We start from the raw sequence: 16,201 nt of genomic DNA, 5'->3' as shown, positions 1-16,201 counted from the left end.
AGTGACAGGAAAGGTATTAATTACTGCTGTTCATGTTGGCTGTACTGGCTTAAGGTGAGTCTCCATTTTTTTGTTCATATGGAGTTTGCTTTAGGGAATAGCTAGAATACTACATGTACAGGAGTGTCTTGCATCCCCTGTATAACCCCCTGGCCTGTACTTTGGTTAGGGTAATGTAAATCCTGTTCCTAGCCATCTGTGAATCTCCAGAGTGCAAAAACATGATGGGATTTTGTGTGCTGCAGCCTAAACTACTCAAGATAACACCTTGTTGTGACAGGTCTTATCAGGATGGTAAGAGATATCCATTGGCAAGACCTGGACAACCCGCAGTGCCTTGGGGCACTGGGCCAGCACATTGTGCTAAGGGTAAACTGTGTAATTAACTGGAAATATGTGATGGGCTTCTTGATGCACTGCAGTTTGCTTTCAGGCATTTTCCTGAAGCACAGCACATTTGTTTGGGCCATTGTTAGTGGTCATCAGCCACTTCTTAATGTGGATAACCCCATGGTGAGAACTAGTCACAGCCAGAAGAGTGACCAGTTATCAGGTACTGCTAGATCTTGGTGACCAGTCCCTGGAAACTCTCATGTTTATTTCCATGTCTCTTTTTGTTTCAACTTATTTTGTGGAAAGTATCCATAATGCAATAAATGAGCCATGAGCAACCTCAATTCCTCCCCTTTTTGGCAGGAAGTCAGCAGCCAAGGTTATAAACTAGAGTTGGAACAGTTTGTTCAAATGCTTTGTTTACCTCTCTTCACTCAGGAGCTTTTTGTAACTTGTATGCAGGATCTCTCAGGCTGGGACAGTTGTGGGCCTGAGTGGCTGAGAAGCATTTGTTGAAGATATTTAGGGGGGAGACAAATGAGAGGAGAAATGACTCAAGTTCGTGTGCTTCTTTAGGTTTAGAGGTGCAGAGTGAAAGCAGGAGGGATTTCTGACCCCGTGGGAGAACACAGGAAGCCATCTGACGTGAGTGTCTCTCTGTCTTGGGTGGGACAGGCTGTTCTCATCTCACTGTAATGCACTCTGCTGCCTCTGCTTAGTCCCAGGCTTATAGCACTATGCTGGGCCATATGAACACACCCTGTGTTCTTCACAGTCCATCTGTAAATTTTGCACCATTGAAAGGTTTCAGTGACTTTGTTACCTTGCATTTCTTCAGTGGAGCTCTAGAGGACAGCTCTGGTTGCTGCTCAGGACAGAGGCCCCATTTGTCTCAAGGCTTGAACGCCATTTACCAATGTTATGCTAAGTCATGATATTCAGCTTTACCCATCACTACTTCTCAGTAATCACTATGAAAAAGCATGCACAAACCTAAGCAGAGGCATATTTAGATTTGTAGCTGTCCAACAAAGAAACAGCTCTGCTGCTTTCTACTTGCACATTAAAAAGTTTGTAGAGCAAAAGTCAATCTGCAAATAGCTTAAGAGCCAAAGTCTGAGGTGAGTTCCTGATGTGTTTCCTTTAAGCCAAAGGGACTCAGTCCCCAACCAAATGTTTTTAGCTGTTGTTTATTAGGTTATTACAGTCTTTTTATGTAAGCCATGTGTTTCAGTAGGCAGACGTGAAGAACACTCCTCAAACCATGAACTTCAGAAAATGCACATCTCAAACTAATTTTACTGTATGTCCCATCATTCTGCTGCTGGGGGCAGCAAACAATCATTCCATCTCTCATGCCTTGTATCCCTGGTTCAATAAGGCTGTCTCTGTTCTCCTCACCAGCCACCTCTTCTGAGCCAACTCTTGTCTTCATTTCCTCCCTACTGTGTTCAAGCTCCTCCCTGTGTTTGATGATCTCTGTGTCCCTATTCTAGTTTATCCTCTCTGAGTTGGAATGACTCAAACCATGCACCCTGTTCACTGAATAAATGGTTTTCAAATGGTGTGACCGTGTCCTATTTTGTTACCTACTCCTTTTTAGTGCTTTTTTAGCATTCTGCTGGGATTTGTCTTTGTGACCCTGCTGACAATGGAGTTGGTGATTGCAAGACCTACCCAGGCCTCTTTCCTGATAAAGAGATAATTGCACATTCAGAGCCTGTCACTGTAGATACATACTTAGAGATAATTTTGTGACCAGACACATTATTTTGCACTTATCAGTGCAAACATTTTGTCATCTTCTCACTTTATATTAGGTGTACCTGAGATGTGTCTTAGCTGTTGACATTAAAAGTTATTATTCTGCATAATTTTGTCATGGCATAATTCAGTGCTCTGTCAGGTAGTTTGTGACCAGATTGAACCTCATGAAGTCCCAAAGCACATCTCTGAATGGGTATTCTGCTGGTTAACTGCTGACAAAATGACATTTATTCCCCATCTCTAGACATGAGAGGAATGTTCTTTCTACCCACTGATTGTTTAGCTTGCAGGATTGTACCATTTACCCTCTTGTATCTCATAAACAACTGCTTTCCCTTTTAGTATGTTGGAAGGCATCAAAAGGATGGATCAGCTTTTTCTTTGGTTAGTTTCAAAAACCCTTTCACAGTCAGTGCTTGGAAATGAACCATATGATCCCTGTAAGTATCAATTAGGTTTGTTTTTTTGTGCACAAAATCTCTCCTAATCTGTGTTGTGCACATATTTTTTTACAAATGGGCAATTCTGAGACACATCTTGTAATAACAGGCAATATCTGAAAACTGACAGTTTTTCATCCCATAGGCAATATGAGCAACACGAGCAAATACAAATGTTTAAAATGGACATTTATGAGAGTTTAAAATACATTTAAATTCTGATAATTATGAAAGTGACTTTTTAATTGCTCAGACTCTTTAATCACCATTGATTCAGGGATTGCTCTCTTATGTAGAACATAGGGGAATTTAATGGAAAATGTGAAGTTAATTTTTATTCTTATGACATTTTTGAACAGAATCTGAGTCATACCTCCCTTTAGTTTTTGCTCAATGTTCAACAAAAAGATGAATGTTTTTTATGAGGGACTATAAGTTTTGATTGTCCTGCTAAGCAGCAGCTGCAAAATCCGATGCAGTTTAGTGTGTGACAAAGCTGAATGTCATGCAGTAACTCATTTGAATAAAAGCCAAGGCAATATTCCTTACTGGGGAAACATGCTCACTAAAATGTTTTAATGGAACTAGGATGTCAGAGTCATGATGGAAATTTGGAAATGCCTGTTTTGGGTGCACTGAAAATGAGTTGTTCAGATGAACAAGCTATTTATACAGACATGTGGTCAATACTGGATATTGGTTTAATCTTCTAGTAATCCAGACATTACCATATGGACAACCTGCACAGATTGATCTGATGAGGCCTTACTGGGTAAATGAATATCCTGCTTCAGTTAATTTGCTGAGCTTTTATGTTAGCTTTTATCAGGAGAAAAAAATGCTTTCCAGCACATAGTTTATTCACAGTGACATATAAAATGAGACTGATGACAATCGACACAGGTTTAAGGCAGCTTGTTTGACAAGCAGCTCATGATGGTTTGGACAGTTATCTCAAGGGCTTTCTTTCCATATTTCATTGTTTGCAGCCAATGCACAGCCTTTCCAATGTGGAACCACCTTTGCACATACATATCAGAGAATGCATTCAGTTTTCTCTTGAAATTTGCTTTCAGTGATGTACCTGCAGTAATTTTGTTTAATACCATAATGGGTTATTTAGTTTTATTATCAACCTCTGCTTTCTCAATCTTCTGTCCTGTGAGGAACTGCCATATTCCTCCTCTGTAGTTTTCATTTCCCAGGGCATATACGAAGGCATCCACTGTTGGCACAGTCTTGGCAACAAGAGCAGGAATCTGTCATGAGACACAATATTTATTACTAGGAAAACTGAGAAGCCAGTGGGCTGATGTCAGCCTATGTTTAGTTTCCCTTTACCAAAAAAAAGCCTGTTTCCAATAGCATTAGCTTGCTACTCCCAGACAGGGGAGAAGTAAAATCAATTTAGCTGATGGGAAGTCCTACTCAGGAAATTATAGTTTCCAGGAGAAAGAGTTTAGGTTGGCATTTCTGAAACAGGGCTCATTCAGTTGAGAGTGAATACCAGCACTTAGGAGGAGTGAAAGGTGTGCCATGGACACCTTTGGATGGATAAACAGGCTGATGTTGCTAACACATTTAATGTGGGATACTGAATACAGTAATGCATTTGGTGACCTGAAATTGGGCTGATTTGGGGGCATGGAATGAAAGTTGAAAGGTTTGATGTGATATTAGAGTCCCAGCAGTGGCTTTGGAGCTAAGATTCATAGAAGAAAGGGGGGAAAGGAGGCAGCAGAGCCTTAGGAGTGATCAATTACAGCTTCCCTGAGGGGAGAGAAGTATTAGAAATATGAATGAGACAACCAGTCTCTTTAAAACTGAAAATTCTGAGCTAGTACCTCACTCTGAGAAGGACACAAAAAGCTCCTACATGGCACAGAACAGTGCAGGTTCAGTACAGGTTAAAAACCCTAACTAACTGCTGAAGAAAAATACCCCTGACTTCCTAAATGTTTGCTTGATCAAAGCAGTAATGCAATACCTTTTATATCACTGTACTTGCCTATTTTCACTAAAAATGGTAGATGAACAGAATGCTTTGAGGAAAAGGACTACTTCTTATATATGTTTTTACAAATAAACCCAGTAGTGAGTAAACTGGCAATGTTCCACATTGACAGACAGAGGGGAGGGAGGAAATGTCACTTTGGGGTGGGGGGCACCCACGTACCATGCGGTATTTTGGTGGAATGAACATCACATTTTCCACTGCTGCATAGGAGCACAGGAGGCAGTAGGGACCCCAGCAAATGACCAGTGTCTTCAGTGGCAAACCAGTGTTAAACTGAAAAACAAGAGCAATAGGTTGGTGTTTCACAATCACACACTGCAACAAAGGGATGAGAGAGATCCTGTGGGATTGTGGTTTGTGTTCAGCAGCAGAGGAGGACCAGCCAACAGGATATGGGACAGAACAGTGCAGCAGCCCCAAAGCCCTGATCCTGGGTGTGGGTGGGGAGTGACAGACGTGGCAAAACACCTTATGGTAGATCAGATAAATCTGTGTGGGCTAGATATAGAAGCCATGGCCAGTAACTTCTTCTGAGGGGAGAGAGCAATTGAAAATTTAAGTGAAAATTTAAAAGCAGATTATAAGGAATGATATTTTGCTGACTTCCTACATGGTCTTGCAGACAAACTGTGTGAAGCCACTGCTATGCTGGTACAGATGCAGTAGCTGTGTTGTGGTAGGAGGATTTCTCTGTCCTTTGTGCTAGGGCCTATCCATGGTGTTCATGGCCAGTTGTTTCCAAGTATCTTATAAATATTAAAGACTATGGAAGTGATAATCTCATCCCTAAATTTTCTTCATTGTAACTTTTCTGCACAGCCTCAGAGAATTGTGAGAAAGAAATCACATGCTAGTGCATACAAACTCACTGGAAAAAAGTAATAGACATAATGAACAAGAAATATATAGAGGGCACAAGTATTTATTCCAGTCAGCTACAAACAAGTCTGCCTGACTGTCAGTATAACATTTCTCTTGAGAGCTGACTGTCTTGACTGAGTGCAGGGGTTGGGCTGTGCCCACCAGCCATGCATAGTGCCCCAGACTGTACAGCCTGCACCTCAGCAAACAACTCATGTAATCACCACATTAGATTCCCATAAACCTGCCACACTGGAGCAATTCCTTTGTTTCCAGCTCCTAAAGATTTCTGACTTTCCTCAGCCAAGTGTTAACACAACGTGTATGGGAAGGCCCTTCTCTCCCCATGGGGTGCCTGTGTGTTTCCTTGCAGAGCTGTACTTCTGTCTGACTTCCTCAGCCATAAGCCAAAGGCCTGTAGAAAAGCAAGAAATAACAATTCTTCCTGAGATAAATTTCCCTGGATAAACACTGATATGCTATTGGCAAACATTCTGTATGCTCTGTGGTTTTTTGGGTTTTTTTTGAGGAGAGTTGGACCAGTGTTGATGGAGGGAAATCTTCAGAAACACTGGTCCAAGTTCCTCTTTGATGGGGAAATGTTTACAGCACTAGGTTGGGGCAAATGTGGCCAACTGGTAAAATGCTGCCATTTCCAAGGATGGTGTTTCCATGAGCTTTCTGAATGGCCCCATCCTGTGTTGCACTGGGGAGTCAGGACAGAAGGAGCTGAGTCAAAGTCTTTGTGAAAGAAATTGGTTTTTTTCAAGGACTTTGTCTCTACTGAAGGCAGCCCTATTTTATCACAGTGATTGCAGGAGTTCAGAGAGCTTTCTTACCTTAAAGTTCCCAGTTTTCCTGAACTTTTGGTGTATGGACTGATAGGCTGTCAGCATGATGAAGCCTGGGATCATGAAATTAAAAGTGGACAGAGCAAAAAGGAATGTGACATAGTTTCTGGGAAAGGTGAGGAGGGAAGAAAAAAAGAGGGTGTTAATTCAAGTCTAGTGCATTTATGTAACATAGCTGTAAGTATTTACCAAGTTGGAATTTTAAAATTGCTAAAACCACTTTTGTCACCATGCTTCAGGTGCAGCATTTGCTGAAGGCCAGGTAAGCTGTGCCATGCTATTGTGTGTGGGATGGAAAGTCTCATAGAAAATCACAACAGGTGTTTGTGTTCTACACCCAAACACTACTACTCAGACATCTCTGCTGGCCTGCATAAAGCCAAAAGCTTCATGAAAATATTCTGAAACTATAATGAAAATATTATGAAACTATTCTGTAAGAGTTTTAAGCCCTAAACCCAGAAAGGATGCAGGGTATAGATGAGTGAGGGAGTTGTGGAAAGCTGAGCACCAGGCTGTCCCACAGAGGAAGCTGACTGGGGTGATGCTTTGCCCCAGCTACTGGGGAGGGATATCTGCCCCAGGAACAGTGCTGGGCACAGCTGGGGGGGTTTGTGTGCCACCAAGGCCATCCTAGGGGATGGCAGCCTCCACTCTGCTCCTGTGGGAGCTGGCCCTGGCCCTCACCTGTCCCCTTTGCTGTAGTCCAGGGTGCAGCAAGTTCGGAGGGGTTCGTAGTCGTATTCTCCCCAGCCCAGCAAGGGCATCACGGACCAGAAGGCAGCAAACAGCCATGCAAACACCATCATGGAGGCAGCTGTGCTCCACTGCAGCCTGCTCCCTGTGGGAAGAGGAAAGGGGGTCTCCATGGCCTGACAAAACCACTGGAAACAGCTGGCAGGCCCTTGGGCCTCAGGCAGAAACAAGCAGTTGTTTGTGCTTTGTATCCTGAAGCTGACCTGAGTCTGGAGGAATCAGTCTTCCATAAAATATGAAGGAAGCTTTTGGGAAACAGCAAACTGTACTTCTCTTTTGTGTGTTTTACTTAAACAAATGCTGTACTGCTGCTCAGCTTTGTACCACACTGGAAATACAGCTGCTGTTACAAACATTATATTCTTGTGTTTTGGGAATGTGTTCAAGGACACAGATGAGGCAGCGAGTACAATCAACAGGGTGATGCAATATACAGTGTTTGAAGAAACTGAGTCCCATTGCAGAGTGTGAGACAGGTCAGAAATGTGACTCTGCACACACTCCCCAGCCCGTGCCCTCTTCCTTCCTTTCAGGCCAGGAGAGTGTGGATATCTCATATACCCTGTTCTAAAATTACTGGTCATCAATATACATATGTGATTATATATACACAACATGAGAACAGAGCTTGTTCTAAAAATACTACTGGACAAGTAATTTTGCCCTTAAGATCATCACTTATGTCTGGAAATGTGAAGCTCAGCATTAGTAATTTTAAATAATTTTATAATAAAGTGTTCCCCTGTGCCTATCTCATCCGGTTCCATCAAATACTATTGGAATGTAATGGAAGATTGGAAACTTGAGAAGACACAGGGAGTATTTCTTCATGGAGAAGGCAGGCAGCCTTCCCTGCTGCTGAAGGATGTTGTGCTAGCCTCACTGCTGCATGTGGAAAGGTCTGGATAATTTTGTTACTGAGGCCAGTGTCTGTCATCGTGCCCACGCTGGGCAGCCCGTGACGCCAGCAGCACCAGCAAGGAGAACAGTGACTTTCCCCAGCACTCCTTCCTAATCCAATCTCTCATTAGGGACAAGAAATAATGTAATTTTCACTGAGGTTGGGAAGCAATCTTTTTGTCTGCCCTTAGACAGCAGCATCATGACAGCAGGCAGGAAGATTCAGGCCAATTCTGATCTATCCCTGAGAGGTGAAGGACTGGGGAAGAGGTGCATTTATTTTTAGACCTGGTGAAATCAGCTGCTGGTTGACCCTTCAGAAATATTTAGACACACATCAGAAGTAGCTAAATATGTAGGAATGTAAAATTAAACAAGCTTGAGATTATTTTAGTTTTACTCAGAAAAACCATTTTCAGTAGAAGAACAGTGAAAGAATTGTGCTGTCCTCATGTGGCAAAAATGTCCTCCCCTGAGAAGGCTGAAAGCAAGAGCACAAGTTGAGAGCAGTTCAGTTGTTTTTGTGCACAGCAGGCCATTGCTTCACCTTAGATGCCTTTTCTTGGCCTGATAAAATTTGATGTAATAGCCATGTAGGTCCTAATTCAATTAAATGCATGTGTATGGGGTTCAGCGTATGCTTACAGATATAATTCTTAATTAGGGCCCCGTGCTGGCAGTTTGGTCTTATTAAGTCCAATCACTCTTGTGCTTTGGTTTTCTCTCTTTGAAAAGCAAAAGCCAAGTCTCTCTTTTCCACAAAGTGAAATAGTAATACAGGGAATTTTAAATGATTTCTCTAATTGCTTTGGAACAGAAAGACTGCTCCCTCATCATTCAAAGATTACTAAAATTGTGATGCCAAAAGATGAACTTTTAGCAAGTGCTAGATAGAGCATGGAACCTTAATCCTTTTGATCATGAAAGCCAGTTTTAGTGATATAATCATAACTATATCTCAGGGTTTAGTTTTTGGAAACATTTATGAATGTATTTTTGTAAGATTTATGATTTATTCAAACATTTAGCTGATTTTCACAGACTGAAAGATACATCTCTGACACTGGGCTACCTTTCAGCGAGATTTCAGTCTGCTGTTCAAAAGGAGCATCTGAAATAAAAGGTCAACAGGATTTTCTATGATGGAGGGGAAAAATAGTCCCTTTTTCTCATTCCTGCAAATGGTTAAGTTATAATAGCTGTATAATATTAAGTTACAATATATACATACCAGGACAGTATATGGCTTGTACCAAACTTAATGGCATGCATAATTTAAAATTAGCTAAGTTTGTCAAAGACAGAAATATCTGAAAATCAGACAAGGAAAAATATATATCTGTCATAAATTAAAGAGGTGTTAGCACCTACTTCATCTGCAGTGCAAAAAGCACCAGTCACTGGTGGTCACAAGTATTCAACTTTTGTAGGAATAAGAAAGCTGCAATGTGTAATAGCTTATTTTGTGCATATCATTAAAAAAAGCTCTTTAAAATAACCTAATTAAGTTTTTTGTTGTCGTTGTTGTTGGTTTTTTTTTTTCCCCTCTGGTTCACCATCATCTTAGACTGTCTTGGTGATTACCTACTGCTTCAGTGAAAAACACAAGATGTGTAAAAACATCAGCATTTTGTCAGGGAAAACAGATATAGGTGCAAAGCTAGATGAAGGGAATGCAGTCAGTTTGACAGGAGTTTAGGACTTTTAATTTGACAGAGCTGACAGCTGCAATTTTAGCAAATGGTAGTTTGGGAATCTTTGAATACCGATATAACAACCCAGGTTACCTTGGTTGTTAAGGATTAGATAAAAGTCACTGTAATTCTACTTTTAGAAATTGAATGCTGCTGTGAAATCCCTGCTGGCTTTGTTTGTCTTCTCTTTTATAATACTGAGAGAAATACTGATATAAAACACTTCAGATTTTCTGTTTCCCCCTGATTCTGAAATGCAAGTTAAAAATTTATATTTTTTTCTTTCATTTTAAAACTATAACATTATACTATGCTTATGAACTGACCAGGATCCTTCCCCTCTCCCCAAACTTCTAATGGCAGTGTGAGTGGCCAGAGAGGAACTGACAATGTCAGCCTTGATCTAAACTGGCACCTTCTGTCCTGAATACCTGGCTGCTGAGACAGAGCTTCCTCAGAATCTGTCCTTTTCTTCTTCACTGTCAGGCACTAACATATACCTACTTCTGCTTTCTCCTTTTCCCCCTAATGATTAAATTTTAAAATCCTTTTTTCCCATCTTGCTAGGGATTGACATTGATACCCTTCAGATTTCCCTGCTATCTCTCCTCTTATTGCATACTTTTAGGTTATTTCTCTAGTTCTCTCCTCTTTGCTGTGAAAGTTGCATCTCACAGAGCCCAGAGCCACACTAAGGGGATGAAAAGAGTTGCCCGGTGTGCTTACCTAGAAGTAACAAAAAAACAAGATAGGGGAGAGTAAAATGTTCTGACCTTCTCTGTCATGTGGGGTAATAATACTATTTTCTTCCATATGCCAAGCAACACCAACCTGATTTCTGCTGAGTGGCTTGTCTAGTTATCAATACGCTGTAAAGGTAGTGCTTTATCACTTAGGGCTGTGCTAACTTCCAAATCTAAAAACCTGGTCAATTTTCAGAATGTTAGTGAAGAAATTTGTGATATTAGCATCCAGAATGGTTGTAAAGTCCCAAGTTATCCCATCATCACAGTAATCTCTTACATTCTCATCAGCTCTTTCTTCCCAGAAATAGGGATAGTAAATAATCAAGTGCCAAGCTGAGGAATGTCACAATGAAGGTTTTCTTGGGAAACTGTTAGGATGTAACAAAAAACTGGGGATGATGTAATTGAGCTTGGAAGGAGTACCAGATCCTGGGGAATGAAGATAAAAGGTTGATAGCTTTGTATTTTAGGTAAAAGTATTTTGTACCTTCTGTACAGGCATGCAGCTTGCACCAGTGTCAACAGGAGTTTCATGTATGGATTGAGAACACAGCATAGCCTGTGGGCTTGCTGGAGCACATCTATGAAATATGACTTAATCTTCCTTGCAATCAGCATGTGAAGAATTGAACTAGAAGTGGCTGGTTTTCCTGGAATAACCACAGGGCATGAGCACCTTCTGGGTTTTTAGTTTTGTTGTTCAAAATGTTTGCTTTAGGAGCCATGTTTGGCCATCAGTAAGTAACAATCTGAGCAAAGTAAAGAAGCTTGTGCCCTTAGGGTCCTTCTGTCCTCTTAATGTAGTGTATGTTCTTGTGAGGAGTGCATGACACAAAAGCATTAAAGTCAATATGGCAGAAAGTAAAATGTCTTTCCCAGAGATGCTTATTTTCAGGCTCTCTCTTGTAAAATACAGATGCTCCTCTTCCAGCTCCAAATGCATTTCAGTGTCCAAGGGGTGTTAGTATGGATTTAGCTCACAGCCTGCATTATTTGGGGCCTTTGTCTAGACAGGAAAAAATATATTTCTTTGCCTGAGCTGGATTCCTGCAAAAATTGCAGAACAAAAACGTTGGCAGCCTTTCCTCAACAGGATCATCACACTGACCATATTCCCTGTGCATTTGGGTGTGTTTTGCCATTTGCTGCTGGAATCATATGGAGGCTCTGTGGGCATAAAAAAAGTCTCTTGCACCCCAAAATGGCTGTGTGATGCACAAAGGGGGTGCTGAGCTCTGTGTGCCCAGTCATGCCTCTGCATGGGCTCTGTTCCAGCCCCTGTCTGCAGAGGCAGCTCTCTGCTTACACCAAACTTATCTGTCATTAGTAAACTCTGCATGGACATGATGATCTGTTGGGTACACAGCAGGGTGTTGGATGAAAGGCTAAGATGAATAGATTTTTCTTCAATATGAGGAATTGGATTTTATGTGGGATTTTGTTCTAAAGTTTACTTATGGATTTAGAGAAAGCATGGCAAGAGGGTCACAAGTTGGATGTGATCAGGACAAGGAAATATCTCCTGAAGGTGGTTGATAATTTCCCCCTTATGGGAAGAGGTCCTTTGGAGAAACTGTTTATATTTTCTGTATCTAGTGTGTAAGAAAAACAAACTTATATATAAAATACACAAATAATAAGTATGTGCTTGCTTTGATTCTCAGAAACCTGAGCCAGCTGCCTTTTGCAGCACGTGGGTAAGGTTGGAGGGAAACTGCAGCCCTTACTTGTACAGTAGTGATGGTATCGGTCCCAGGCCACGGCAGCACTGGAGCTAATGCTGGCCAGGGCTGTCAGGAAGCCATGGAATCCATGGATTTGACAGCCATCAGAGCCATAGGGCCAGTATCTGTCAACAAACAAGGAATATGTTAAGGAAATGATAGAGAAAGGTGAAGGCATGTTTGGAAATTGCATTAACAGAGAGGGTAAAATGATAGCCTGTGCACATCCTGAGGCTCTGTCTGAGAAACACTGTGAAAAATGTTACTGTGCTTGCTTTTAGGCATTTGCCAGCATTTTTCCTGCTGTGGTGTCTCTTACAGTACAACAGCTATTTGTACTCTTAATACTGAGAAGAAAATATAATCCTGCATCTGTGTCTTAAAAAGGTGGGGTTTTTAAATTTGAAATCTACATTTCATCCAATTATCCAGATCTTCAAGATGTGCCTCCTTTGTGAGGAGCCAATTTGTCAATGTGTGCAAGTCAGTGCAACACAACAAACAGCTAAAGACTTGCAGACGAATTTAGGGTCAATCTAGAGGTTTAGTGAAGTGATATTTTGATATTGAAGTAGTTTCTATAACCCCTGGTAAAGCTGTCTGGCTAAATGTCTTCTCTAGTCAGTCTTATAATCAGTCAGTGATGATCTGCAGTAAAATCTGCTTTTCTACTTGCCATAGAACCATGTAGGGTTTTGTTTTGTTTCGGATTGAGGGAATGAGAAGTTTGGCTATGACTTATGGTAGAAAGAGAGCCATTTAATTAGTTAGACTTCTTAGAACTGAAGGTGCTGATTTTCATGTGGCTCTCCCAAGGATGCTTTAGGAAAACATCTGTGCCATACCTGAGGAAGCTGGAGAAGGCAGCGATGAAGGCGTTGATGCAAATCCCGCAGTCGGCCAGGGCGATGCTGAGCACCAGCAGATTGCTCGGCGTCCGCAGCTCTTTGATTTTGCGGAAAGAAATAATTGTCAAGCCATTCAGACAGAAACCAAGCAGGGCTGAAAGAAAGAATTGTTTGGTGTGATTCAACTGGAAATTGAAAATAACTGCAATGATACTGCAGTTTTCTTTGATGAGAGAACAATAATTACAGTAGAATCTTATGCATGGGGAATAGATCTGTATTGGTCAGTCTGCACGCAAGTTTCAAAGGCTTTCAGAAGAGAACTCATAGGTGACAGGCTCAAGCCAATGCTTCAGACTTCTTCAGTCATGTGGAGCAGATGCAGTTTGATTTTATTTGTAATTCTGCCTTTTGTTTTAATAAGAGAAACTGGATTGTCAGGCTCCATGCAGGGACACATGGTTCAGGTTCAGAGCAAGCGAGATGCAGAGGAGGCAGTTTCAGGACAGCCAGCACATGCTGCCGGTGTACACATCAGGCCTGACTTTGCTAGAAAAATGTTCTGTATTTAATATCCATTGTAGCATTCCTTTTTGCTTAAGCACAGAAGTCCCTCAGCCATGTTTCAGTCAGCCTGCCTCCCTTTGGGCTTCTGTCTCAGGGTAGCCTACACAGTGCTTGAATTACACCAGCTCAATCTTATTACTGTCCCTCGTCAACAGACTATACATGGAAAGGAATAATCTAATTATGAAAAGCAGTCACTGATAGATTTAAAAAATAAGTTTATGTTGTTCTTCAGGGAGGGATCCAAGCAACCCAAGCTATTCATCCAGCACAGAGCTGTTCCACTCTGAAGCCCATCCTTCACTGGTTTAAAGTCAAGCTTTGTCCTTTAATGCCCTTTTCAAGGCGACCTGAATTATTTTAGCTCTGATGAGGATCTGACTCAACATCCAGTCTCTAAGTCTCAGTTAGATGAGAGGCACTATGTCTTTGTGTTCTTCTTGGAAAAAGAAATGCTGCAGCACAGAAAAAATCCATATCCCCTAATTCTGTAAAGCAGTGTAGTTACTTATGCTTATTGTCTTAATTCTGCAGTTACATAAGATGGATGATTTTTTTCTAGCTAGAAATCCTGCTTCTACCTTAATTGCATTAATGGCTGATGGCATAACCATAGAAACAGCTGATGTGTGTCTATCATTGCACAACATATAACAAAATATTTCCAGGAGAAATATTTGGAGCTATTAGAGATCTGCTGTTTTTATTTCCTCCCTGCCAGATTACCTCCCACCCACAGGGTAAAACTGCTGTCAACTCTCTCAAATGCAGAGAAGCCTTTAGGAGAGATGTGTTCTGAGCATATTTAGAGTAGAGCTGAAGAGTTATTACTATATCAGATTTTTTCTATCTTTTCCCTCTTTTTGGAAGCCTCAGGCTTTACCAGATTCTGCTTTCTTGAAGGTCAGCATGAGTGAACAAATAGAGAGCTTACTAATTTTTTTTAAAAAACATTGAATTTTCATTTTTAGATCAGCAAATATGTTCACTTAATAAAGTGGATGCAACTCTTCACCACAACCTTTCTTTGCTAACTGCACTTAGAAGCTGCCATAAGAAAAGGAGAGGTCTTCATTGCCTTTGTCTGAGTCTTTCAGAAAGTTAATTAATCCTTGATGTTTAGCATGGTCTTCTAACCCAGATAACAATAACAAAGTTTTACTACCAATCTACTGGGCACATTCTGCCTAAAACCCTATGGAAAATACTTATGTTTAGTAAACCATAAATGTATTAGACTGCACCTAGTTTTAACTGAAGGTTACCACAGGGCTCTTTGCTGGAACTTCCACAGCTGCAGGACCCTGGCAGGCTGCAGCCCCAGCACAGGTCAGGGCTGGCAGGGCCGTGGTGCCACAAGCAGGTCCCCAGCAGGACCCACTCTGGGGCTCTGCCAGCCCCCAGCACTGTCCCTGTCCTGCTGCTGCTTCCCACCCCTCGGGATGGGAGTGCAGGTCCTGCCAGGCTGTGCTCTTGGCTCAGGGACTGTCAGCCAGGCTTTGCCCTGTTTGAGCAGCAACCTGCCCCTGGGCAAGATGTAGAAGCTTTTTCCTCTCTCTTCCAAGAAAGAGTGTGCGACAGCATTTCCAGCTTTCCTTTGCAGCCAGATATGAGCTGAGGTGCAAGGTGAGCTCCCCATTCATGGGGTGAGCTAAGGAGCATTTATCCCACTCTGAGGGTGCTCACAGCTTCTCCTCCTCTGCTGCTGGGCCCCACAATTCCCACATCCCCCTCTGATCAGCACTATGGCATCCCAGGCCCTGGGACTGACACCAACATTATCCTAGCTATGAGCCTTTGCTAACTGCGAGGTAGATACAAATTCACAGTTTTGTTGCAGTCTCTCAATAAGTGGAATATGCCTTAAGAAAAGATCACATTGGCTAAATTAAATTGATATGGTTTGTTACTTTTACCCAGCAGCCATTAATTGTAGTGCAGTCTGCAACCAATGCAGCCTGGATGTATGCTAACAGTTTACAGGATTTTTTGGAGCAATCATGTTTAATTGTAAGACAGCCATCACAACCCACAAAACAAGCAGTCCAATTTTATTGAGAGATTATCAGTCATTTCAGCTTTCCCCAGAGGAAGATAAAATTGCCTTTAAAAGTCAGCAACAAAATATTAAATCCCAAATTCCTGAGAAGAGAGCTGAGTAGCAAGTACTTCACTGCCACAGTTATGCATAGAGTGCAGATCTTCACAGCAAAGAGCTTGCAGCTCACCCTGACTTACTCCCCAGAAGTACTGGTGATGTAGCCACAGTAACCAGGGTCAGCATACCACAAATGCTGCTGTTCACTTCAGTTTTCCTTCCCCCTTTTACCAGAAATAATAGGAGGAAAGAAATCTTGCTGCCGAGGTCCCACACCAAACTTACCTTCTACCAGCAGGGCAGTGCCAATGGCAAACACTTCTATTTCAGTGAAGCCTTCAGGGAGAGGGTGTGCAGCGACCATTCTTATGGTAAATATGCCAAAAGATTTAACCTCTGCCCTCTGTTATAGCTGTGGGGCTGCCTTTTCTCTGGATCTCTCTACTTCCAGTAGCCCAAGGCTTCTTAAAGGAGCAGCTCACGTGCAAACACATGCTGTTATTATATAAAAGCTTTGGGGTTTTTACTCCCACCACTACAATCCCTGCAGGAATGTTATTAATGATGGGACTAGCATCAGCCCGCACTCCCCCTTCCCC

The 16,201-nt window shown here is 41.8% G+C and overlaps 1 protein-coding gene across 1 annotated transcript; it reads right to left on the bottom strand.

The window, feature by feature from the left end:
• Positions 1-3,655: 3,655 nt before the first annotated feature.
• On the bottom strand, positions 3,656-15,966 carry RGR (retinal G protein coupled receptor). The gene is made up of 7 exons (XM_059477433.1): positions 15,888-15,966; positions 12,935-13,091; positions 12,093-12,214; positions 6,957-7,110; positions 6,258-6,375; positions 4,717-4,830; positions 3,656-3,799 (listed from the first exon to the last, which is right to left on the bottom strand). Exons 1-7 carry the CDS (start codon positions 15,964-15,966, stop codon positions 3,656-3,658), a joined length of 888 nt encoding a protein of 295 aa, XP_059333416.1.
• Between the last annotated feature and the right edge of the window lie 235 nt (positions 15,967-16,201).

This window comes from Ammospiza nelsoni, chromosome 8, assembly GCF_027579445.1.
Source record: "Ammospiza nelsoni isolate bAmmNel1 chromosome 8, bAmmNel1.pri, whole genome shotgun sequence".
In the NCBI taxonomy this organism is placed as follows: Eukaryota; Metazoa; Chordata; class Aves; order Passeriformes; family Passerellidae; genus Ammospiza; species Ammospiza nelsoni.
The sequence above is the reverse complement of the archived record's forward strand: the minus strand, read 5'-3'. Positions and strand labels throughout refer to the sequence as shown.